This window comes from Ursus maritimus, unplaced genomic scaffold (genome assembly GCF_017311325.1).
Source record: "Ursus maritimus isolate PB19 unplaced genomic scaffold, ASM1731132v1 scaffold_32, whole genome shotgun sequence".
Lineage (NCBI taxonomy): Eukaryota > Metazoa > Chordata > Mammalia > Carnivora > Ursidae > Ursus > Ursus maritimus.
Genome location: NW_024425786.1, coordinates 28,746,152 through 28,773,247, shown reverse-complemented (window position 1 = coordinate 28,773,247; position 27,096 = coordinate 28,746,152). Strand labels below are relative to the sequence as shown.

The 27,096-nt window shown below is 45.3% G+C and overlaps 1 protein-coding gene across 1 annotated transcript in view; it reads left to right on the top strand.

The window, feature by feature from the left end:
• Nucleotides 1–407: 407 nt before the first annotated feature.
• The window catches only part of MTF1 (metal regulatory transcription factor 1), a 41,064-nt gene continuing 14,375 nt past the window's right edge, over nt 408–27,096 (top strand). Inside the window, 7 exon segments of the mRNA XM_040619289.1 lie at nt 408–429; nt 2,065–2,519; nt 16,297–16,535; nt 17,722–17,853; nt 20,157–20,230; nt 20,684–20,820; nt 24,694–24,768. Of these exon segments, the coding sequence (XP_040475223.1) occupies nt 2,112–2,519; nt 16,297–16,535; nt 17,722–17,853; nt 20,157–20,230; nt 20,684–20,820; nt 24,694–24,768 (1,065 nt within the window). The 5' untranslated portion in view covers nt 408–429; nt 2,065–2,111.

Below are 27,096 nucleotides of genomic sequence, written 5' to 3'. Positions count from 1 at the left end.
GGGGTCCTCCTTCCCGTTGCAGTTGTGGCTGCCGCGGCGAGGGCGGCCAGCGCAAGTCGGGCTGAGGCTACTTTCGACTGACTAGTGGTTGGGGAGTTTTGACCCCTTTTCCTTGAGTCTGGCGCCACAGAGCAGACGCCCGACAGCCGGCCGACAGCGGCCGCGGCGGCCGCTTCTCAGCGCGGGACGAACTTACGGCCCCGCGTCCTCTCGGCGGCGCCCCGCCCCTCCTGCTCGCCAATTGGAGGCTCGAGCTCAGCCCCCACACCGCTTAAACCAACTAGAAGCGCCAGGGAGAGGCGGGGCCGGGATCTCCTCCTTCCTCCGGAAAGCGGAAGCGGAAGTGACGTTCGGGGAAGGTGGGGGCAATCATGGTGCCGCTGGGGAGGGGAGAAGCAGCCGCTGCCGCCGTTGCCGGGAGCCGCGGAGGTAAAAGGCGAAACTAGACGCGGTCTGGGCTGGGGGCTTCCCGGGGGGCGCGGGACTTAGGTTCCCTCCTGAAGCATTTCGCAGTAGAGACCCCAGTCTGGTCACCATGGGACCCCACCCCTCCTCCGTTTCCATGGGGATGGGTATCCAGCCCCCCTTCCCTGTTTCCATGGAGACCCGGACCCTGCCCCTCTTCGCCTGGCTTGGAGCCCCCCAGCCTGTCTTCAGATTTTTCTGTGTAGTCCCGTGTGGGGGCTATCCCAGTCAGGTTCCTTTTCCCAGCCTTCTCTCAAGGGTGCTCCGTTTGTACTCCTCGTATGCCAGCCTCAAGCCTCCTGGTCTTGTTTGTTCCGGACAGTTGGTCTCCGCTTAGCCGCTGATGGTGCCGGGGAAGCCCTGTGGGGCCTCCGGTGCTCTTATCTCTCTTCAGATGCAGCGAAATGTGCATCTACCGGGTTGCGTAAGCCAGAGCAAGGGGTCGGGCCGGTTCCTCCCGCATCTGATCCCTTGGCCTGTCTCTGCTAAAACCTCTCTGTCTAGCCGCCCCATCTAAGTAAAGGTTCACTTTCTAACCCAGGGCAGAAGAGAAAAAGTGCAAAGCCAGACTGGAAACTAAAAGTGGTGTGCTGATTATTTTAAAATTCTGTCCTGCCTGCCAAACCCACATTTGTAGAACCTGTGTGTTTGCAGCTAGTCCAGAACAGGAAAGGTTCAAATTTGGTATTTTTCCCAAGAGAACATATCTTTCCAAGAGAGTATGTCTTCCCAAGAGGGTATATCAGCAGGTGTTTCATTCATTTAGCTGATATCTCCTGAACTCTTGGGGTCATTGTATTGTGCTAGGGACAGTAGAAACAAAAATCAGATTGACCATTCCCTCACTGCAGAGAGCACACTATGCAAGCATAGGTTCTAGTAGACACCACATTGTTTTAGAAGATTAATGGATATAATGATCTTCATTGAATATGCCTGACTAGGGATCAACCACCCTACCCAGAAGCTGAAACATCTGTTCTAGGAAGGAGGGAATGAATTCACACTTGTTTTCCCTATTATTATCAGACTTTGCGCCTTGACATACATTATCTCTTTTACTCTGTGTAACAACTTTGAGGGAAGGAGCTACCAGTCCCACCTTACCCATAAGAAAAATGGTGCACAGAAAAGTTACCCGAGTTGTAAGTGGCAAAGCTGGGATTTGTGGGTGGGTGACCCTGCCTCCAAAGTTCTACTTCCGCAAAAGACTGCACTGCCCCATGGTCTAATCTGGGGGATATGTGACTGGGGTTTTCTTACTTTAAGACTTAAAACAACTCAGCCTTGAAGTAGTTTGCCCTTTTATCCCCTTCAGGAATTGTTTGGTAGTAAGGCATGTTTGGAAGGTCTTAAGAACTGCTACTTATTTCTTCAGTGTTTTTTGTTTGTTTGTTTGTTTGTTTGTTTTTTAAGGCATTGCTTTTCCTTTAAAATGACTTGATGGTTTCAAAGTTAAACTTAAAAAAATTATTCCCAGGGAAGACGATTTTCATTTATTTTGGCCTAATCTTCAAGTCAGAGGAAAAATGAGCCCTGTGGTTACTGAGGAGGTCCCTGGGTATGACTCTAACTCTGGCTTTGTCCTGTCGCAGACAGGTCATTACCTTTCCATTTCTCACAATTGGGCTGAGCACGATTGAACCATGGGGGAACACAGTCCAGACGACAACATCATCTACTTTGAGGCAGAGGAAGATGAGCTGACCCCCGATGACAAGATGCTCAGGTTTGTGGATAAAAACGGACTGGTGCCTTCCTCATCTGGAACTGTTTATGATAGGACAACTGTTCTTATTGAGCAGGACCCTGGCACTTTGGAGGATGAAGATGACGATGGACAGTGTGGAGAACACTTGCCTTTTCTAGTAGGGGGTGAAGAGGGCTTTCACCTAATAGATCATGAAGCAATGTCCCAGGGTTATGTGCAACACATTATCTCACCAGATCAGATTCATTTAACAATAAACCCTGGTTCCACGCCCATGCCAAGAAATATCGAAGGCGCAACTCTCACTCTACAGTCGGAATGTCCAGAAACGAAACGTAAAGAAGTAAGTAAAGCTGTGGGTGAGGGCCCGGTTTAGCTTCGGAGAAAAGTCCTTACACGACTTGTGTTCACAGTTGTAGCAGGGGAATAAAGGAGTCCCTGGAACGAGTACCTACAGTGGCTTTGCTTGTCAACAACACATATGCTTCATGTTTTGTTGTGACTGCTTTCTGGAACTTTGAGTTTGTATGGCCACATTGAAATTTGGGGAAAGCTAAATTATAATGTTTCAAATTTTCCTCCCCAAATCATAAATAGAGTAGAAATTTCACTGAGGTAAGTCCATGTTTCTGTTGCTAAAATAACTAGATTTGGCTTGTTTCTGAGGTGTGGATAAATGATTTGTTTTGGAGATGAGTATCTGCTAGAATATGCTTTATTTTCATAGTGACTATTTGGTGAATAATAAGGCCTCGCTTTCTCTCATAAGAAATTCAGGCAAGAGACAGTAAATGAGAGCAGGTTATCTAAAATAAGTGTTCATGCTCATACTTAGCTACTGTGAGTAAGGTAATGTATGTCACGATGGTTGGAAAACCGTAAAGCATTGTACAAATTATACTGCTGTGGTGATCATTAGCAGAATGAAAGATACGGTTTAAAGGTAGTGATAGACATTATCTGGGAGCTGATTACAGGTCAATTAGAAAAAAACAGATCCCTGGTAGTTGCCATGTCAGGGACTAAATTTAAAATGTTCCCAAACAGACATAGGGTAAATCGTTTAGCAAAATATTTCTCTCTTACGCTGTAATTAAGGTCTTGGAATTGGAGAATTTTATTATTTGTGCCATATGGCTTTTCCACTGCTAGCCACAGAATCTCAGAGCTGGAAACAACCTGAGAGAAACCATCTCATCCTACCACCCACCTCAGGCAGGAATTTCTCTACGGCATTTCTGACATGAGTTCATCTGGTCTCTGCTTGAACCCTTGCAGAATGACGAGAGCATGGTGTTTCACCTCCCAGCCTCATACGTTTGTTGGCCAGCTCTGATTGATAGAAAGCTTTGACTTGTACAGAGCCAAAAACCTGCCTTTGTGCAGCCGCTGCCCACTGGTTTGGCCTCCCTGAACAAGAGCAAGTTAAACCTTCCTCCGACAGGACAACAGATATTTAAAGATCATGGCTTTCTCTTTATCTTGTACAGACTAACCACCTTGATTTCCTTAAATACTTCTCTGTGACATTCTTCCCTAGTTTCTCATCAGTCTGGTCGCTTTGGATTGTATGAATTCCAGTTACCCACAGTCTTCTTAAAATTGAGCACAGTTGAGCACAATCTCCCAAGTGTGAGGCAACCTGCACTGAATACTGTTCGATTCTTATCTCTTAATCTGGACACTGTACTACAGTTGCTGTATAGTTTATATTTTATTAGCAGTGATATCATACCCACTCTTAGCTTGCACTTGGAAATCTCTAGAATAGTGATTCTTAACTGGGGGCAGGTTTGTTCCCCATAAGACATTTAATATGTGTGGAGACATTTTTGGTCATCACACTGGGGAAGTGCTACTGGAATCCAGTGGGTGGAGGCCAGTGACCCTATAAAGCATTCAGCAATGTATAGGACAGCCTCCTGCAACGAAGCATGATCTGGCCCAAAATGTTGATTGGCTGTTTTCCAACAAAACTTTATTTACAAAACAGGCAGTGGGCTAGATTTGACCCACTGCCTGGAGTGTGCCTACTCCTGGACTAGAACATAAGGAGCTTAGGGAGTAGTTGAAAATAAGGATGGAAAGGTAGCAGAGATCCAGACATGGAAGGCAGTGATAACATGCTAAGGGGTTTGGACTGTGTTCTCGAAATGGTGGGAAACCATCGAAGGTGTCTGAGCCAAGGAGTGATGTGGTTCGGGTAACATTTTAGAAATCCTGCTCTGGTAGCAGTGGTAGCTTGATTGCCAGTCAGTAGTTGTAGTTTAGATTTGGGGTTTCATTTAAGTCTGATGAAGGATAATGGCCTTATAAGTGGAAAGAATCCAGAGCTTTTGTTGAAGTATAAGAGAACTTCGTATATTACTGGCGTTTGAAGAATGAGCCATGAATTGGGTATGATTCAAAGGATTCATCCGTTTTTCCAACTGTGTCAGGTTTCTTCTCTGTCTTAGCTCAGGGACCACGCAGAGGATTGATGGAGGTTCAAGACTAGGAAGCATGTTGAGTAGTTAGAGTAAACTGTGATATGTACTTTCACAGACACCTGTTTAGACTGCTGTGTCAGGCTGAGGAGAAAGTGGTGGACTCTTCTCACCTCACTGTCTGGGAATGGTGAGTTCATTAGAGCAATCAGGAAGAGGAGAAAGTTTGGTGGGACAACTGATGAGCTTGTTTGGAGTATAGTGAATGTATAGTCCTCGAGGAAAAGTGAAGTGAACAAGTTGAGAAGCTCATTGGAAATGTGGATCTGAAGTCGAGCAACTGACTCAGGATTCACGAAGGGTTCAAACCATGGGCAGTTTACTCAAGGGAGGGGCCGGAGTTGGTCTCAGAATGTAAAGGCTAAAAAGATAAAGAGGAACCAAAGATCACACAAAGAGATGGGTGGAATATGGTGTTGTGGAAGGCGAAGGAAGAGTGTCAAGGGAGTGTGACTGTTCCTCTGTGACCCTGCAGAGGGATCGAGGGGCTGAAGAGAAGCCATGGTTCTGGTATCTGTCCATTGATCACACCATGAAAAGACTTTCTGTAGAGCACTGGGGGCCGAAGCCAGATTTGCAGTGATGGAGAAGTGAGTGGGTGCTGAGGAAACCGGAGGCAGGAAGTGTCAAGTTGGTTTGTGTGTGTGTGTGTGTGTGTGTGTGTGTGTGTGTGTGTGTGTGTGTTTACTATGGTATTTGGAAGAAGAGTGATGAGGTAGTAGCAACTCAAGGGGGTTGAATCATTTCTTCACAGAAAATGTGAACATGGCTTAGAGTCTAAACTTTAAGCCGTCCTCAGTTAATGATTACTGTGTGAAAGTGCTTTGAGAGCAAATGTTTGGGAAACATTAAGTTGAATCGAGACAGAGGCTTATTACAGAATTTCTCAGAGCTTTTGATGTGTTAATAACTGTGAAGGAAGCAGATGCAGACTTCTCCAAATATTTTGAACTCGGGAAACCATTTTCAGGTGTCGTTTCCAGGCTCAGTATTTTGTGGAACCCATTTTGGGAAATGCTGATCTAGGCAGGAAAGGAGGAGATGGTAGGGAGGGGGGATTGTGCAATCGCTTATATGAGCTGTCACTTTCCCACTCCGTGCTCCAGATCTCCTTGGCTCATGGTGCGGTTATGTCTCTATAAACCCATCAGAAGTTGAAAATATCATGGAAAGTGCGTAGAGGACACCTAATCTGTCGATCTCATAGCTTAGCCCAGCCTGCCTTAAACATGCTCAGAACTCTTACATTAGCCTGTAGTTGGGCAAAATCATCTAACACAGAGCCAGTTTGGTAGTAAAGTGTTGATCAGCCTATGTAATTGATTGAATACTGTGCTGAAAGTGACAAACAGAATGGTTGTATTGGTACAGAATGGCTAGCAGTATATAGGTTGTTTACCCTCGTGATGATGGGCCTGACTGGGAGCCATGGCTCACTGCTAGTGCCCAGCATCACGAGAAAGTACCCTACCTCATATCGCTAGCCCGGGGAGAGATCCAGATTCACAGTTTGAACTACAGTTTCTCCTGGATGTGTATCGCTTCCTCACCACTGTACAGTCGAACCATCATTAGTTGGGGACTGTACTCGGAAGCCTGGTTTACCATTCATGGCTTCAGGTCTTGATAATCTTATTGTGTAGATAATGTCAAGGGTACTGTAAACACCTTGTTCAATCTACTATGGATTTAGCTCACTGTACTTTCATCCCACCATATCTTTCCAGTCTCTCCATGAAACCTACATGGAAGATTCTAGAAACTTTAAAAAATCAGTTGGTATGGAGTTTGTTGGAGATTGAGGGAGAAGCATCAGTGGCTTTTAGTCTTTGAAAATGTTGCTTAACGTCTAGGCATTCAGGAGACTTACCTTCCTGAGGCACCATCTTACCTTAGCTTTTGCTTTAACAGTGATTGGGGTGGGGGTAGGGGCACTTAAATCCATTTAATTGGCCTGAAGAGCCCAGTGTTTATGACTGTTTGATAATACTTTTCATGATTTCTGTACGCCCTCTTTTCCCCTTTTTTAAAAACCTGGTCTTTTCCCTCCATCTCCATGTCCAGGTGTTACTCTTGAGAAATTAAATCATTTGATAACTAATTAGTCTTTTTGGCTTCCCAAGCAGCTTATTTTCTGAGTCAGATTTTAGCCTGATTTTCCTGTTTACCCTTGATTGTTCTATTGTTTCCTATAGTGTGTAGTTGGCTTACCTGTTACTTCACTTTCTTCCCTTGTGCTTGTCTTGCGTAAAAATAAGCCAGCCAGAACCTTGCTACAGATACTGTCTTCTCCTCCTTCCACAGGGCCACTGGTCATTCTGACTCTGATTTCATGTCTTATTCTCAGACTTGCTGTCTTGCCACCATCCACCTGCTGGTAGCTTTGAGAAATCTCCAATCAAAATCTGTCATTCTACACAAGATCAGCATTCTAAAGGGGGTTGCTCCTTTAATGCCCTGCCCTGGGTTTCTGAGCAGCTGTGTTTCCTTTAGTTGGTTCATGTAGCCCACGATTTCCCAAACTCTCTTCACCCATCCCTTCCTGAGAACCTGCCGGGACTGTCTAGTTTCCTGTGCATCCACGTCTGTACGAACCACACTGGAGAACATAACGTACCCCTGTGGCTAACTGACCTCGCCACTTTTCTGCTCAGTAGTTGGCCAGGAAGTATGAAGGAAGCCAGGAATCCCTACCAAGTATGTTCTTCCTGACGCGCCAGAGAACTCCGGTGCGTTGATTGGGAAAGAATATCTCTTTTTTCCTACCAAGAAGCATAGTTACAGAGATACTTTGTGGATTAGGCTTCTTGCTATATTAGTCAGTGACACTCCAAGAGGAGTTTTGTGGGGGTTTTTTTCCCCCTTAGTGTGACAGATTTTAAGTATAAGAATAAAGGTAAAAATTTGACTCTAGTGTTTTGCAATCCGTCCTTTACTTTGGGAGACCTAGTTCCAGTTTCATTCCTCATTATCAGCCCCTCAGGCAGTGGAATGATCCACTCTGACAAACCTGGATATTGCTGACTCTCCCAGAGGGGCCCTACTTGCTTTTAGTCTTTGCATACTGTGATTACATTTCCTCCCAGGCTCCCTTCTGAACTCCCACGGAATTGCCATTCAGAACTAGGACTGTTGCTGCTTGAAATTCTGGTGTTAAGGGTCCATTCACTCTTTCCACAAGCTTTAAGCTTTTACTTAGGGAGTACCTACTTTTGTCAGCTCTCAGGAAGGACAAAGAAATAGTCCCTGCCCTGAAGGGCTGGGATTCCAGCAGGGAGACTGCTAGAGGCTTTATGTGCTGGGGTCTGTAGGAACCCAGCGCAGGAAGCATTCTCCATTTGCCACGGGGAGAAGCCATTTATGCTCTTTCCCGCATGGCTGCCTGCATGTTAGTACCTCTCCATAGCCGTCAGCACCTCCAAAACTAAGGTCCCCTGGCCTGGAAGAGGGACAAGGTGCTTTTGTGTGTATATTGGCTTTATAGCATGGTGCTGCAGGAGTTAACAGGTCTCAAATGTACATTTTATATAAGCTGTACCTATTGGGTATTGCTAACATTTTGGTAGTGTAGGACATTGGAGAAAGAGCCCAAATTTTAATGTTTTTCTCTTACTTAAATCAAGCCTGTTCTTGAAATTGTTTCTTCTGTGATGTGCAGAGGGATAATTTAGACTTAGGTTCCATCTTTGCTCGTGCTTATTCTGTGTGGCCTTGGACAAGCTGCTCTGTTTCCTCTTCTGTAAAATTGAAATAAAAATATCCGTTGCATTTCGTGAAGATTAAATGAGGTTTGTTCCTACACAAATACACAACAGTATGTGCATAAAACATTGAGCACAGTGTCTGGCTCACTGTGCTTGTTCAGCGAGTGCTCGTCTACTCTCTGTCCCTTGTAGGCCCACGCGGTTCTTGAAGGAGGTTTGGAGGTAATCTCCTGTTTAAGAAGAGGTTAAAATGGCCTTTGTTAGGAACTTTGGGAAGCATTTTCTCCTTAAAACAAGATTATAAATTGTGGTTGGGTTCCAGGACAGCCTGCAGAAGTCCCAGTAACCCCCAATGAGCTGAGCTGCTGTATTAATATGGCTGTGGAATGCGAACCACCATTTATAATCAGGACAACATGTTTGTAGTTCTCTGGGGTTCTATGAACACCAGCCCTTGCCACAGGTAATCTGTTCCCTTTGACTTCCTTAGCACCCGGCCACTGAAAGTTACTTCCATTGGTGGGCAGTTGGAGCACCAGGCAAAAGCTGAGGGCTCATTTAAGAAAACACCACCACCTTTTTTATTGAGAGATAATCGACCTGTAACAGTATATTAGTTTCAGAGGTACAACGCAGTGAATCAGTATTTGTGTGCCTTGTGAAATGATCCCTACAATAAGTCTTGTCACCACACAGAGTGGCAGGTCTTTTTCTTATGATGAGAACTTTAAGACCTACTCTCCTAGCAGTTTTCAAATACACAATATGATACCATTAACTGTAGTCATCATGCTGTGCGCTACATCCCCATGACTTATTTAATTCATAAGCCCAGGGCCCTTAGAGCTACAGAATGAGGACTCCGGATATGCTGGCAGTGGTGAGAGGGTAAGACGGCTAGCATCCGCTGAGTGCCTGCTGTGTGCCAGTCACCATGTTAGGGGCTTCAGCATAGCTTTGTATTCGATCTTCATAACAATTTATAAAATAGGTACTGTTAGCCCTCATTTTACAGATGAAGAAAACAGGCTTAGAAACAGACAACTAGCAAGTGTTAGAAATGAGGTTTGAACTGAGGATGTTCTGGATGCCAAAGCCTGTGCTGTTCTGACATTACACACCACCTTTGTAAAGACAGAGGGGAGACTCAGCCACCGAGGCCTGTTAGCCGTGGAAAGGGGCAGCAGGATGGCGTTAGTTCTACGAGTGTAAAAGGCTGAGGTGTGTGAAGTGCTGTGTGACCCCGGCTCTGGCGGTGGGCAGTGGGAGGCCTGATGAAGAAATGGGGTCAGTCAGAGCTCTTAAATGTCCACTTTGAGCTCTGTGGCTGCACATTGTAGAGTAGAAGAAATGAGATCCCTGCCAGCCGGGGAACAGAGTTGGTATCGGGGAGAGGGGTGGGAAGTCTCCGGTGTTGGGGGGAAGAGTGGGCAGCTCCCACAGCCATCGAGCGAGGCCAGGCCAGTTACTGATTTGTGAGAAAGTTCATGCACTAGGTGTGCAGGACCACAGACCCCCCTTCCTCCTCGAGTATGGGGCTGGTAAGGAGGGTCAAATCTAGCTCTCTTGGGCTCTCTTTCTCCTCCTGCAGAAATCCAGCCTTTTTTCTTTTCTGAAAAAGTTTAAGCTTTTTGTCTCCTGGAGCGCAGTGTTTAATTTTCTCATTTTTGCTTGTCTCATTTGCCTTTTCTTCTCTGATTCTGCTGACTTACCCAGACAGTCATCTTTGTTAAATATTTCTCTATTCCAGAACTACTCAATACCTTGTAAACCAATATCAGTTCTCTGAAAGCTCATGCTTCTTGCCCATTATAACATCAGGCCCCATCCTCAGTGAGCCTCCCTGCACCCCCTCGGTGCTCCTTTCCGTAGTGATCAACAAGTGTTAGAGACCACACAGGAAAGTTAAAGTGAGGCAATTCTTCCGCTCTTCCAGAGAAACACATTCTTTGTTATCCAGTGGAATCGTCAGTGACATTCTATTCATATTATACATAATGCTAGTAATTTTGAGAGGTGAATTATATGTCACCTCTTTCTCAAGTTCTTTCGATTCAGCTTGAGCATAACCTCCTTTGAGAAGCCTTGCTCAGTGGTCCCCAAGTCTAAGTTAGGTGGGTTTTCCCTGTACTTCTCTTCTCGCATCCATTATCAGCACTTCTCCTACCATATTGGTCTTGTCTGTTTGCTTGATTCTCCTCTTGACATTGAGCCCCTTGAGAGCAGGGACTGTTTTTTCTGTATGCTGAGCACCTTGGACAGTATAAACCCTGAGACATAATTTTTTGAAAGCATGATAAACTTTACTTGTATTTAAATGTACCATGTGTTGCAATACCTCTTCTCTGTAACCATGAAAACTTACGTGTTTTTTGCAACTTCCTGTTCGGATCCAGTTTGAGGAGGTTTAGTTTTCCTTCTTGTGAAATTTGGTGCTATTTAAAAACGATTCTTCTCCAGTCTATGTCCTCTCCCAACTTTTTCTCCTCTCCCTCTTTTCAGCCACGTTCCTTGGAAGAGTAGATATATTCATGGTCTTTAGTTCCTTGCTTCCCCCCGAATTCTCAGCCTGTTACATTCTGCCTTCTGGTCCTGCCCCTCCAATGAAGCTAATCTCGCGAGGATCTGGCGAGTCATGTGAACCCAAGAAATGCCTCAATAGTCATCTCTGCTCCATTTGACCTAGTTGACTATCCTTCCTTTGTCATTTGTCACCCTTTGTCACTACTTTCCTCAGCATTAAGTCCTGCTGGTTTGTTTTTGTTTGTTTGTGGTATCATTCCTTCATTCATTCAACAAATATGAATGTGGTGCCACTCCTCCACAAGGCTAGTCCCTGAGGCTGTGACCGAGATGGACATGGGCCTTGCTCTCATGGAGGCTACTGTCCACCGGGAGAGTAGCCATTCATGCATTTAACTCAGCAAGTATTTATTTAGTGCCTCATGTTTTCCAGCTACTGCCGTGCCCACCAGCTAAAGAGGTAGTGATGTAAAACAGTTCCTTGAGGAAGGAGCTTTGAATGGAAACTCGAGTTGGCCACGTGAGCATCCTGGGCGGGAATAGGGGTTGGCAGGGCAAGGAGACAGGTTAATGATTGATTGCACTGTTCCTTATAAAGTGATCAACTGCTGTCGCATCTTGGGAATGAGAGTCTGCTCTTATCAGTCGCCATTGTTGACGTGCTTTGATTGAGACACGCTGCTCTTTTACTGCGGCAGCCACAGTCCCGCTTCTCCTTCCTGGTCAGTGACTATTTTGAAATCTCTGCCTGGTAGAACCAAGGAGGTTTTTAGTCGTGACGGGAAATCAGGATATAGGCACGAGAGGATAATTAACAACACAGGCTAAGTGCCAAATGAGTCGTATAGTTTAATATGGTGGGAATTCAGAGAAGGGCACTGTCACTTGATGTGTGGTTGATCCTGGAGCGCCTTGGAGGTAGCGAGGCCTGAATAGAAGGAAGAGAGAGACTCAGAAAAGCAGAGAAGGAAGCAGGCATTTCCAGCAGAGAGAAGGGAGAGAGCAGAGGCAAGCGAGTGGGGATTCCGTGTGGCAATTAGGGAAGGGGGTCCTGTTGCCTGTAGGCTCAGACAGAGCCTTCTGTTGGGGTGGTGATGGAGTCACGTGGGAGAAGGTGAAAGAGGACCTACGGGGAGACCTTGAATATCAGGCAAAAGGACCTTAGCATCTGAGCGTAGAGGTGGCATGTGGAGAACACCACTGTAGAACAAATCTGGCAACGACTGGCTTCAGACCTAGGCACTGAGACATGAGAACGCCGGGCTGGTGGGTCAGTCATTCTGTTCAGCAAATGTTGACGGAGCCCCTCCTGTGTGGCAGTGGGAAGGCTGCGAAATGGAAAGTGAGAGAGCACTTGTGCAAGATTGTGTTGGGGGTGGCACAGATGAGACAAGGAGTGGGAGAGGAGACGGGAGGAGTTAGGGCTCCTCCCTTCCCCACACCCACAGGTTTTAGGGTTTGGCAAACTATGGCCCACAGGCCGAATCCATCCATATGCCTGTGTTTGTAGAATGGTTTTTACATTTTTAAGTGATTTGTTTTAAATCAGAAGAAGAATAGTATTTCGTGATATATGAAAATGATATGAAATTCAAATCCCACTGTCCATAAATAAAGTTTTTCTGGAGCACAGCCTGGCTTGTCAATTTATATATTGTCTATGGCTACTTTCACATAATAGCAGCAGGGTCGAGTGGTTTAACAGAGTCTGCATGGCCCACAAAGAATATGTACCATTTGGCTCTTTAGAGAAACCTTGTACCCCCTTTTTTTTTCTTAATAATAATTTTTTATTAGGTTATGTTAGTCACCGTACAGTATATCCTTAGTTTTTGATATAGTGTTCCATGATTCATTGTTTGCGTATAACACCCAGTGCTCCATGTAATACGTGCGTGGGGGATCGTAGGGTAGCTCTATTTTTAACTTTTGAAGGGACCTCCACACTGTTTTCCAAAGTGGCTGTACCAGCTTGCATTCCCACCTCGTACACCCTTGAACACATCTGTCCTCACCTCAGTCCTGTCCCTCTTCCCACCTGAGCCTTTCCCCTCCACCAGCCTTTCAAATACCCTTCTCTTATTTATATTCCTCTCGGATCCTCAGCTCCTTTTTTTTTTCTGGGACCTTTTTCCTTCTAAATATGCTCAGGACCCCCTACTCAAAAAAAAAAAAGAACTCCACATCAACTCGGAAGCCCATGCTTGCTGCAGCTGTCCGTCTCTCATCTCTGCCTCCACTTCACCTTTGGTTTATTCACCTTCTTCCAGACTTTGGGCCCCAGCAGTCCATTAAAACTGGCCTTGCTAAGCCATTAGTGATTCCCAGCTGCTGGATCCAGGAGTTTCCTCCATCCTGTCTTCCTTGTTTTCTCGGACATTTCATGTTTTGAGCATTCTTTTTCCTTGAGGTCCTTTTTCTTTTGGCTTCTGTGCCATCGTTCTCCTTGGTGTCTCTTCCTGTTTCCCCCACCCCCGCTCACCCATCAGCGGCTTCTCTTTTACCAGGACCTTACACATTGGTGACTTTCCGAGGTCTAGCCTTTGTCCTCTTACAAGAGCTATTATTTTATTGTATACCTATGATTGGTCTGTCACTGTATTTAAGTACTTTACACACATTATTCCTGATCCTTACAACAAACCTAAAAAGATAGGTTTTGTTTCCTCCATGTTATAAATAAGGAAAGTGAGGCTTAGTGTGCTTAAGTAATTTTCCCAAGGTTACACAGTAAGTGGCAGAGCTGGGCTTGAACCTGAGCCTGCTTTGATATATAGGTAAAGTCAGCTATGTGTACCAACGACTCCTGCTGTAGGCTTCCCTGTCAGTTTGCAGCCTGTATGTCTATCTACTAGAAGTTTCTGCCTGGAAGTCCTGGCAGCACCTCAAAGCCAACTCATCATCTCTTCTCCACCCTCCATTGAGCCCCAACTTGGTGGTGTGACCATCTGTTTAGTCATTCAGGCATACTCTCAACCTCGACTTTGCCTCTCCCTGACCCCTTCTCAGCACCCAGTTGCCACAACAGCCAGTCATTCCTCCCCCTTTAATTTCTCTGGAATTCATCTCTCATATTGTCATCTCTCACTTCCCCGTTCAGGTTCTTCTCATTCCCCTCCCTCCTGGACTGTTGTCCCTCTTCTCTCAGTCTCCCTGCCTTCTTCTGTTCTCTTACCCTTCCAGTCCACCTTCCACTAGGCTACCAGAAGGATCTCTCCTAAACTGCAGATCTGATATGTTGCTCTCTTGGTTGAAACCCATTAGTGAGTCCCCATTGTCCTATTCCTCTACTCTGTAGCTTGACTAAGGAGGGCTCGCCTTATTTTTCTAGATCCTTCTCCTTCCAGCCTCTTAACATACTGCAGGTATGTTTGTGGTTCACTGTACCAGCACACTTAGTCCTCTTTCCATGTAGTTCCCAAGGTGTCACCTCCTTTTTTTTTTTTTTTTTTTTTTTTTTTGAGGGGAGGTTGCAGATGGAGAGGGGGAGGGAGAAGCAGACACCCCGCTGAGCAGGGAGCCGGATGTGGGGATCGATCTCACAACCCTGAGATCATGACCCGAGCTGAAGTCAGATGCTTCAACTACTGTGTCACCTCTTTCTGGAATGCCCTTCTCTTCCTGCCTTGTCTGAGGAACATGTTTTCAGTTTATCCCTAAAACAAACAGACAAATGAGAAAACACTTCAGAGAGAGAACCTCAGCTTCTGAGCCTTTACCACATCCAGTTTTTCCAAGAAGGGTTAGGTTTCCCTTTTTTCTATTCCCCAGGCACCTTGGGCACATATCTGTTGTCGGGCTCAGCACAGTTTATAATAATTTGTGCACGTCCACCTCCTTAAAACTGGCACTCCTTAAAAGCAGAGATTTTTGTCTTGTTCACTTGTTTATCTGATACGGTATCTAGCTTGCTGCCTGGGACTGATAGTTCAGTAACTGGAATGAATACTAACAGTGTAGTTGGAGATGTGGACTGAGGCTTTGGAGTGAGGTCGGGTCAAAAGATGAAGATGTTCACGAAAGCTGAAGAGTAAACAATACTTGCACCCTGGTGTGTACAGCATCAGATCATTTACCACGTATTTTCACAAGTGTCTGATCTCATTTCGTTCCACTCCACAGCGCCATGGGAGAGGCAGGGCAGGCATTAATATCATTTGAGAAATAAAGAACTGAGGCTCAGAGAAGCAAAATGACTTGCAGAGAAGGTCTTGAACATAAGTGCCAGAAATGCACTCTCCTCCCGCCACGTCTAAGGCTGCTTCCCCTGCACTGGGGCAGGCATGGGAGGGCCTGGGAGGGGAGAGATAAGTTCCACAATAAACCTACATATCAAGGTGAAGGGAAAGGCGTGGCTCCGGGAAGAAGATAAACAGAGCCCTGTGGAATTGCTGTATTGTGAAGGACAAGTTTTCAGGAGGGGAGGGCATCACCAATGCGAGAGTTTTGCGAATAAGTAAAGGCACATGGAGGAGGATTCTGGAAGGGTTTGGCCACTGGAAGTGCAAGAGAATCATTTCCTGCAGTGAAACCAGCTTGCCAAGTTGTTAAGGAATATGTGGGCATCAAGGGAGATGGAGGCACACATGTATGCCACCCTCTTAAGAAGTTTGGCGGTGAAAGTGAAACCGAGAGGCTGGCATTTTGAGAAATGTCATACCAGCAACTACTCCGAGAAATTCATGATACGGTATTTTCATTTCGTAGACTTGAAACTTCACAGTGGAAACTATGCTAGGGAGATACTGGTTGATGACTGAGTGTATCAATGTCAGGATGTTTTAGGCTCAGTTCCATTGGTCAGTTCCAATCAAGGTGGGGTGCCATGAGGCAGGGTGTTTAATCAAGCCTTAAAACAAAGCCAGGGGACGCCTGGGTGGTGCAGTTAAGCATCCAACTCTTGCTGTCGGCTCAGCTCGTGATCTCAGGGTCATAAGATCGAGGCCCGTGTCAGGCTCCGCGCTTAGTGGGGAGTCTGCTTAAGACTCTCTCTGTCCCTCCTCTCCCCCCCACACACAGTCTCAGTCTCTCTCTCTTTTTAAAATAAATAAATGAATCTTAAAAAAACAAAACCAAACCAAAATGTTATTTCAGTATAGGTAGCTGTAACAGTATGGGCCCATCTTTAGATGCTAGATGTGTACTAGAGTCTGAAAATCCCCTTATTATATTCATTTAGGATATTCATCTGCCAACAAGCTTATCTCATCCCCGTGACTTATTATTTGTTGTTCCGGCGTGACGTGATCAAGGGGAAGATTTCCCCGCTTTGTTGTTAGAGCTTGTTTTCTGTGTTTGTGATACGAACCTGTGTGTGTCGTCCACATTTCCTGGGAGCCAGGCTCTGGGGGGAGTTAGGCCCTCGGCAGCTCTTTTTTCCTGTTGATGAGGTGTGTTTGTCTGCCAGGTAAAGCGGTACCAGTGCACCTTTGAGGGCTGTCCCCGTACCTACAGCACAGCAGGCAACCTGCGCACCCACCAGAAGACTCACCGAGGAGAGTACACCTTTGTCTGCAATCAGGAGGGCTGTGGCAAGGCCTTCCTCACCTCCTACAGCCTCAGGATCCATGTGCGAGTGCACACGAAGGAGAAGCCATTTGAGTGCGACGTGCAGGGCTGTGAGAAGGCGTTCAACACGCTGTACAGGTTGGCCTCTCCTCCACCCTGACCCTGACCTTGTGATTGCAGAGCCCTCTCCTTGCCCTGTGTAGATGGGCACGTCCAGCGCTTTAAAGGGCACAGCTTGGGCGGGGCGGGGGGCGCCTGGGTGGCTCAGTCGGTTAAGCTTCCGACTCTTGGTCTCAGCTCAGGTCTTGATCTCAGGGTCGTGAGGTCAAGCCCCGTGCTGGGCTCCGCTCTGGGCATGGAGCCTGCTTAAAAAAATAAAATAAAAAAATAAAGAGCACAGCTGTGCTCTCGACTGTTTAAAATGCACTGGAGGAACTTGTTACTTAAAGATTGACATATGTGGGCTTGGTTAAAAAGAATAGATAGGACAGGCGTGCCTGGGTGGCGCAGTCGTTAAGCGTCTGCCTTCGGCTCCGGGTGATCCTGGCGTTCTGGAATCGAGCCCCACATCAGGCTCCTCCGCTGGGAGCCTGCTTCTTCCTCTCCCACTCCCCTGCTGTGTTCCCTCTCTCTCTGGCTGTCTCTCTCTCTGTCAAATAAGTAAATAAAATCTTTTTTAAAAAAATAAAAAATAAATAATATAAAAATGAAAAGGATAGTACAGTCACATTCAGATCTGTTTCTCCCGGAGTGACATACTGGCCTGGGGATTTTAATACTCGCACTGTTGCCTCCCCTTGGCTCAGAGTCTTGTGCGGAGGCTGCTGTCATTTTCTTTCCTTCTTCACCTTGAAGATAACTTTTTTCCTACCACTTGTTAGCCAGTTCTCTTTTACACCATTTGAATCAGGAGACTTCTATTAGTCTTCAGCTTTGGGTGTAAAATAAGAAAGGTGGCACTAGCTGACACTTCGGAAGCGCTCTCCGTGTGCTAAGCACTGTTCTGAGTGCTAATCCTCACAGAGCTGATGGGTAAGTGGAAGCACAGAGAGGTTGTGTAACTAGCTCGATGCCCCCCCATCCAGTAGGAAGTGGGCCCAGGATTTGAGTCCCAGGCAGTCTGGCTGCACAGTCACACTCCTGCCACTAGGCTACATACTTCTCTGAATTTCTCTTCAAGCAAAACACTGGGGATACTAATACATTGTGGATATAGAATTCTTATGCACTGGATCCTGAAGCACGTGAAGCCGACACGGGAGCGGAGGCTCTGTCGTACATTATGCAAATGACAGAGGGACTTTTTCTCTGGAATATCTCGCAGGCTGAAAGCACATCAGAGGCTTCACACAGGGAAAACGTTTAACTGTGAATCCGAAGGCTGCAGCAAGTACTTCACCACACTCAGCGATCTGAGGAAGCACATTCGAACCCATACAGGAGAAAAGCCATTTCGGTAAGTCTTATTGTTTCCTGTTTGTTGCCGACCAGGTTGCAGCTGGGCGTCTTCATGTGCCCTGACATTTTTCAGAGCGGAAAGAAAATTCCCTCCGCTAGTTCTTTGGCAGCTACAACCAGCTCTTGCACACAGGAGGAGTGGTGATGGGTTCTAAGAGCGTCCTTACTCTGGACTCTGATGATGGCCTTTCTGCCTCAGGCTTTCCCTTTTTCAGTGAGCATCTGTTGAAACTCACTTAAGGTGGGAGGCACTTTTATCGGTGCTAGAGAAATACTAAGACACACGCTCTTCTCTTGGGTACGTAGTCTGGTGAGAAAGCACCACAGGTAACCAGACAGTACATGAGACCAAGGTGCCCAAACGACTTTGAGCACAGTGGAAGGGAGGGCTACCGAAAAATCGAGGTGGGGGGAGGAGGAGATGAAAGGGGAGCTGAGGGGTAAGAATGCAAGTATTTTATCTTGTTGCTTGTTTAGTTGTTGCCTTGTGTGTCTATTACACACACGTGTAGGAGCATCCATTTTTGTCTGCATTTCAATCTATATATACATGTGCATGTATGTATACTTAATACATCCACGTGTAAATGTGTAACCTCGAAGGAAGGACTTGTACCATCTACCTTTCTCTCTGCTCATAGCATAGAGTGTGGTTCTGGGCATCTAGTAGGGGTTCAAGGACAACTTTGGGATGATTATATGACATTTTTTTAGTAAGATAATCAGTTTGTAAGGATTCCCCCTGGATGTAATATAAATGTATTACTGAAAATTGCCCATAAACATTGTCTCTGAATTGTGGCAGGAGAGACCTCTGTTATGTATATGGCATCAAATATGCTACCTTTCCCCTCTCGAGTCACTCGTCTCCTTATCATGATTCTTAGACGGTGCCCCTGTCCTCAGGGGCAGTCACTCTTAAACATCAACTGAATGGAATGGTGTTTTAAAATTAAAGTTTCATTCCTGAGTCATAGCACATCTAACGGCAAGAGCAGTTAGTTAGTAAGTAAATAAGTAAGCTGTACACCCAGCATGAGGCTTGAACTCACAACCCCAAGATGAAGAGTGGTATGCTCTACCAACTGAGCCAGCCAGGCACCCCAAAAAGCCAGAGTGTTTAGATTCTAGTTGGTTACTCTCCAGGTTCTGCGAAGCTTGGGTTACCTTTCCCCTCATAGGGCTGTCGAGGGGACTCTTAATTTCTATTCAATCACATGCATTTTTTTTGATGATTAAAACTGCTAATTTTTGTTGAATATTAGATGGGACTTTAGACACATGATTATATATAATTACGAAGTAAAATGCTCCAGAGAAGCTTTCTATTTAAAGAAATGAAGTACTTTCTGGGGCGCCTGGGTGGCTCAGTCGTTAAGCGTCTGCCTTCATCTCAGGGCGTGATCCCAGGGTCCTGGGATCGAGCCCCACATCAGGCTCCTCCCCTGGGAGCCTGCTTCTTCCTCTCCCACTCCTCCTGCTTGTGTTCCCTCTCTTGCTGGCTGTCTCTCTGTCAAATAAATAAATGAAATCTTGAAAAAAAAAAAAGAAATGAAGTACTTTGGCTTGCAAGAAGATGCATTCATTCATAGAGTTATTGAATGTATGCAAGAACCACAGCGACGTAAAGGACTGCTTGGACCCTGCCCTCAAAGAGTTTATAATCTAGGAGAACAGATAACAAATGTATACACGTAGAGATAAAGTAAGATTAGAAATGACAGATGCCATAAAAGAGGCACATAGATAAATGCCTCAGGAGTTCTCAGGAGGGAGAGATCACTTCCAGCTCTGGTTATCAAGAAAGTAAAAGAGAAAGACGTGGATCTTGACACTGAAGATTATAAATAAGTCAATACAGCCATTATACATTATATATTGTACGGTCAACATAGTTGGGACTGATTTTGTTTTGGTGTTACATTTTAGGCTCCTGCCTCTGTGCCCACTGTTGACATTCCTAGTATTCCACTGGCAGTAGATTTTCCGTATCAGCTCTCAGTCAATAGAATTCTGTTAAGTAATTCATCAAAAGGCTTTTATTGTCAGAGCTCTCAACATGTGACTTACTTGTAGGACAAGAAATATTTATCCTGGACCATCAGTTCCCTCTGTTCCCAGATCTGTCACTTTTTCCAGTGACCTGTCTTCATTTCCCATCTCTAAAACCAATTTCCTCAATCAGATCTCAGTGTTCTGAACTTGTGTTTTAGTTTGAGCTTGTATTTATAAGAGATGTTGAAGATAAAGACCTGTTTCCCTAATGACTGCTGTTTCTTTTTGCTTAAACAACATCCGTAGGTGTGATCATGATGGCTGTGGGAAAGCATTTGCAGCAAGCCACCACCTTAAAACTCACGTCCGTACACATACTGGTGAGTTTAGGCTGATTCGTAGTTTTTATTTTAATCTTCATCAAGCCAGTAAATATCTGTGTTTCTCTTGGGACCTGTGGCGCTTCGTGGAGGGAGCAAGCCTAATCAGCTTAGCCTTCACCTATAATGTTTGAGTTTCTTTCAGAGGCAAAAGGATCTAAAGGTTGAACTCAGGAATCCAACCTTAAGAAATGAAACCAGTGCAGAGATTCTCAAAAGAACCTGGGGTGGGGGGGGGAAACTAATCTTCTCTTTAAACTTGCCAGGGGCAGGCTATGTTTGCTCTACATTCCGTTTTAGGACTGAGATGGTTAACATGTAATTTGTCCAACTTATAACGACTATTCCCCGAACCCTCATAGGAATATTTACTTCCGTCTGTTAAGGAAAAGTAGATGTCTGAATCCATTGCAATGACTAAGGACATATTAACACTGTTTGTTATTCTTGCAGGTGAAAGACCCTTTTTCTGCCCCAGTAATGGCTGTGAGAAAACATTTAGCACTCAATACAGTCTCAAAAGTCACATGAAAGGTCACGACAACAAAGGACACTCATACAATGCACTTCCAAATCACAATGGATCAGAGGTGCGTGGTGTTTTGTCTCTTGTCTTGATCTGGGCAACATAGAACAGCAACAGTTGTTTGTGTGTCAAAATAAAAGGTCAGAACGTCTTCTCTGCGTAACCGTCAGTGAGAGGGAAGAAATCAGGTCAAAATATGTGTCTTTGTGACGGCATGGTGCAAGCCAGAAATTTCACCAGGCGCCCTGTGCTTCAGCTCTTGATTTGGCTCTGCCTCCTTCCTGTCAGATATGGTGCAAGAAGTGCTTTGTAACCAGAGGTCTCAGATGGGTCAGCCAGATGCTCTAAAAGGGTCTTATTTTCTCATTTGTGTTGCGTCTACGAAATGGTACATCTGTACTTGAGTTTGAAACACAAATTAATGCTTTGCTTCATACATATGTTTAATCTATCATTGGAGAACCAGACAGAATCTGGAAGGTTCCTTGCCCTTTTGAATTGTCTGTAGGCCAGAAGGTTTGAGAGCCACTGATGGGGCGTGCTGAACCACAGAACATTCTTCTGCAGAGTTTTGGACAGTTGGTTGGTTCTTTGCCAAGCCCCTCTACCATATTTCCCTCTCCTGTGCAGCTCCATTCTGGAGAGGTCCTGGGAGAAATTTGCTGTTTTTACTTCTTGTTCTTCTTCTTCTTTTTTTTTTTTTTTTAAGATTTATTTATGTATTTGAGGGAGAGAGAGGGAGCACGGGGAGGGGAAGAGGGAAAGGGAGAGAAGCGAACTCCACTAAGGGTGGAGCCCGACACGGGGCTCAGTCTCATAACCCTGAGATCACTACCTGAGCTGAAATCAAGAGTCAGGTGTTTAACTGACAGAGCCACCCAGGCACTCCTACCGTTTTTACTTCTAACGTATTGGGCACTTATGTATGTCTCTTAAACCTAGAAAGTGAGTATTACTATTATCTTACTTTTTCATAGATAAAGGAACTGAAGCGCACTGACCTCCTTTTGAAAAATGAGGTTTTTCCTTAATGTAGGTAATATGATTTTGATTTGGGGAGAGACAGCATACTTTAATTCTGTGGTTTCCAAGTTTTAAACAGCAAAGGATCCCTTCAAACAGATTCTGCCTCTGTATCTTATTAGTAATAATAACTAACATTTGCTGAGTGTGTACCTTGTGCCAAATTCATGCTAAGTGCTTTTATATGGATTATCTCACTCACAAGAGCTCTGTGAGGTCAGTACTGTCATTAGCCCCCCATTACTGATAATGAAACTTTTGAGACAAGGAGAAATTAAATAACTTGCCTGAGTACCCAGAGCTTGTGATCACTCTAATTTAGACAGGCAGTTTGATTCCAGAGCCTGGCTCCCGACCCCTGTGTTGTGAGAGGTAAACTAAGATGAGCTGTGAAGGCTGTGCCCTATGGAGCTCAGCTGCCTGGATTCAGATCCAAGCCCTGCCACTGATCAGATGGGTGCCCACAGGCAAATGGCTTCTTTGTGCCTCAGTTTCTTCTTCTGGAAAACCAGATACAAGTATTAAGATCTGAGAGTCTTTGTCTGCTAAGCTACCTGTATTAAGTCGTGATCAATCTTCTCATTCATGTGACAATCCAAGGACACTTTAATTGGTGACAGCCCCTAAGCACTGGGATGCCCCAGTGCATGGTGCTCAGGTCTTGTCTTCTCTGGGTCGCAGCTCATTCCCCACTGGACGGAAGCTCCTCTCATCACAGGCTTTCAGTGCCATCTAGATTGCCTCTGAGTCCTAAACGAAGATCTCCAGCCTGGATCTCTTGCTGAACTCCTAGACTTGCACAGACAGTCCCCACTTAGGATGGTTTGATTTTATGGCTGTGAAAGTGATATGTATTCAGTACAAACCATACTTTGAATTTTGGTTTGGATCTTTTCCCGGTCTAACAGTAGGCTAGGCTGTATGATCCTGTCTTGTGATGCTGGGCAGTGGGAGCAAGCCACAGCCCCGTCAGCCCTGCGATCACAAGGCTAAACAACTGATAACACTTCCAACTATTCCAGACCCATTCAACTGGTCTGTTTTTTCCCCTCTCAGTACAGTATTCCATCAGTTACAGGAGCTAGTCAGCACTTTGTTATAAAATCAGCTTTGTGTTAAATTACTTTGCCCAACTACAGGCTAATGTAAGCGTTCTGAGTACATTCAGGTAGGCTAGGCTAAGCTGTGGTGTTTGGAAGGTTAGGTGTTCAGTGCGTTTTCGACTCAGGCTGGGGTTATCAGGAAGTAGCTGCACTGTCAGAGGAAGATCAATATATTCAGCCTCCCTCTTCAACCCAGAAAACCTCGGTGTCCTCAAATTTGATTTGTCCAAACCTCCTCTACCTCCAGGTCCCCGCCTTAGTAAATGGTACCTCTGTGTTTTTAGTGGCACAGGCCAAAAGTCTTGGAGTTGTTCTTGAAACCTCTTTTCTCCCCCTCATATCCCACATCTGCCAGCAAAGTCTGTCAGCTCTACCATGAGAATACACATAGAGTCTGATCAAGTTCTGATAACTTTGTAAGGCTGCTGTCACCTTTGGTCTGGATTACTGCAGTAACCACTAGGCGATCTTCCTCACACCTTCCCCTTCTCCCTACTCCCACCCTGCCCTGATGTAGACCAGTTTACATATTTCACCCAGAGCCGTCTTTCTAAACCATAAGGCAAGTGTCGTCTGTCCTCCGTTCATAACTCTGCAGTACCTTCTTGCTTCACTTAGAGCAGAAGTCAGAATCTTCCAGTGGCCCATAGGGCCGTATAGATCCTGGTCTGGTCACTTCTCTGGTCTCATTTACTTCTTTTCCTCTCACTTTAGCTGTACTGCCCTCTTCGTGGTGCCTCAGACAAGGGAAGCCCATTCCTGCCTCTGGGCCTTTGTACTTGCTGATCCTTCTGCTTGGAACACTTACTTTTCCCAGATTTGTGCATGACCCATGCTCTGTTTCCTTCAGGATCTGCTCAAATGCCAGCTTATCTAAGAGGCCTCTCCTGATCTAATAAAAGGGCATCTCCTGGCCCAGCATTCCCTATTCTTATCCTCCCTAGCACTTAGCATCATCTTGTATTCTTCAGGGATTTTGTCACCACTGCCCACCCCCCCAGTGTAAGCTCTATGGTGGCGAGGACCTTGTTTTCTTCATTATTGTATCCCTGGGCCTGGAACAGTGCCTAATACATAGTAGACGCTCCGTGAATATTTGTTGAATGCATGTATGAATGGAAACATCTGATCCATGAGGTAAGCAGGTTACCACTTAAAGCGTGTGAATGCAGCTGGCATTCTAGGAATCCGGAGTTCAGAGTTAGCGTAGGCAGTCGTATTTGAAAAGTAAATCCTCAGTACTGCTGAGTGAGAAAACCTGAGATGCTGGGGACACAGTGAAACAGTGGAAGATGGAGTTCCCATCAGAAGCACTGGGTTTGTGTTCTGCGAATTAGCTCTATGATTTCGTACGAAATCATAGAGCTAATTCGCAGAACAGTGTTAGCATTAATTTTCTCATACTTGAAATGGGAATATAAAATAATACTTCAGGTTCATATGAATAGCAGATGAGGTCATGTGCAGTTGCTTTGTACATGATAAGACCAATTATACAACTATTATTGATTTCATATTATTACAGTTTTGTTACTCTGGAGCCTGAGTCATGACATAATTCTTAAACTCTTTTATTAATCATCTTGAAGAAATATAAGACAGTTTTCTAAGAATATCAGGATTTTAAAAATTAAAATAATTCACATAGCCCTTGCTTTGGATGATTTTTACCGCTCCGAGTAACAAATCTTGACATTTGGAACTGTAGGGACATTGTGATCAAGTGTTTTATGACATGCTGTGCTACTGTGATCCTGATTTTTAATCCTGATTTTTTTTGTTACTCAATTAGAATTTTTTCTCTTTCACAGGATACAAATCACTCACTTTGTCTGAGTGACTTGAGTCTTCTGTCCACAGATTCTGAACTGCGAGAAAATTCTACAGTAAGTGTACCTGCAATATGTGTGTGAGAAAAATAAGTGCAAGAATTGAGCACTCCCCTTGGGTGGGAAAATCGAGGGAGGCCAGCCTTGCAGTCTTCCAGATTTGGTTGTGTCCAATTACTGACCATTTAGGGCTGTTTTGGTTTTCTTTCCCAATGGAGCCCCCATGGGAGTGGTTGTTCTCTCTGATGTCTAATACCTTTTCACCAGTGTTGCTCACTTGATAACCTCTGGCTCCAGAAAATTTCTTTCTTTTATTCATTTGGCAAATATTTATTGAGTGCGTAGTCCATCAGGCAGTGTGCTGGTGCTGAGCTTGTAGTGGTAAAAAAGTAGGTGTGGTCTGTCCTTGAGGAGCTTAAAATTCGTCCACTATAAGGGGGCAGGGGGCAGAATTCACCACAATTCCAGTTTGCAGACTTTCTCAAGCCCTGCTGATCTGACTGGAGTCCAGCTCTGTCTTTCTTTGAACTCACTGTATTGGGGTCCTGAAGGGAACCTTCTCTCTAAGCCCTCTTCTAAAGGACAACCCCGCTGTCTCTTGATCTGATGGCTTCAGTTCACTCTGTGTGGAATTTCCCGCCATTCCCGTGGCTCCGTGATGTGTCTTGCAGGCCACTGCATGAAGCCTGAGCTTACGCTCCTCCGTGAGGATCTGTGCTTTGCTACGTCACCAACACTGGTTGTTAGGGGTGCCTTGTTTGTTGGTTTTCTGTGGTAAATAAACATAGCTTAAGTTAGAGTGTTCTATGAGTATACGCATAAATAAGAAGGAAGCAACATGACAGGAAGTATTTGAACAGAGATGGAAAGACTCAGGAATGCCCTGAACCGCGTGCTGGTTCTGAGTGTGATCAGTGCAGCGTTGCTGACCACGTGGCTTCTTGGGCCTCACCCCAAGCCTGCTCCATCAGTATCCTCTGGGAACGGCATCTGACACTGCATTTTTATCTAAGCACCCCAAGGCTTGGGTTCTTGTAATGGCAGAGTTGCTCTTACCAGCCCAATCCTCCCATAGAAAACAGCTCCTTATGCCGGCAGACGATCAAGAGCAACTGCGTGAAGGCACCAAAGAGCAGAGGAAAAGCTTGGAAGAAGGAGCCACGTGGACAATGGCAAAGGAGCTGGACAGGTTTTCAAGTTTTACGGCTTATCAGCCTCAGGGCAAGCCTCAGGGGACCTCCCGATGACACGGCTAAAACTCAGTAAACATTCAGGCTCCCCAGCTTGAATAACCAGAGGACAGAGTTCAGAGCTACCACAGCGGCACCTGGAAAGTGAAGGGGCATAGCCTGGAAAGTAAAGAGCCACAAAGCGGGAGCCCCAAGCTCAGCGTATAAACCGTTCACATCTCTAGTTGGCCCCTAAACTGTGCATGTGTGAGACAGACCCTAAGCAGCCCAGCCAAGGCTGAAGAGCTGGCCAAAGAGGTGGCTGCTATCCCCCGCAGGGAGGACCGCGTTTGCGGTTGGGCACAGCCAAATCAACACAGTAGTCAAGCCGACAAACAGACACTCTTCCAGGAAGTGTAACCGAATCCAGAGTCTCTACAACCTATCACTTCCAATGTCCAGGGTAATCCAAAACTAGTAAACATAAGAAGAAAGAGGAAAACATTATCCCTACTCAAGAGCAAAGGTCATCTTGGAGACCAGTCCCAAGATGAGGCAGATGTTAGAATTCATAGACAAGGTTTTTTTTTTTTAAGTTTTATTTATTTAAGCAATCTCTACACCCAATGTGGGGCTTAAACTCACGACCCCGAGATCAAGAGCCACAGGCTCCACTGACTGAGCCAGACCAGTGCCCCAGTAAACAAGGATTTCTAAGTAGCTCCTTTATGCTCAAGGATATAAAGGAATATGCTTGTAATAACTGAATAAATAGGAAGTCTCAGCAGAGAAATAGAAACTACAAAAAGTGTACCAAATGGAAATTCTGGAACTGAAAATGTATCTGAAATAAAACATGTACTGAATGGGCTGAACAGCAGATTGGAAATGACAGAAGAGAGAAGCAGTCAAATTGAAGACAGAGCAATAGAAATGAACCAACTGAAGAACAAAGAAAGACATTAAATAGGCACTTCGTATGATTTTTTTATGCCTATTTGCTGTTCAGAGCTAGTAGTCTACAATGAAATTTCTATACTGGATGGCCCCGATGCCCTCTGAGTTATGGAACCTGAGATTTCTGGGTGTAATCTCTCTTTAATCTCAGCGTTGTATTAAGTGGTTTGTTTAGGAGTCCGTTCCCTGGCCAGGGCCATGACCTAGGACTAAAGAGCTTTCTGGAGCCCTGGGGTCATCAGGTAAGGAATCCTGGTAC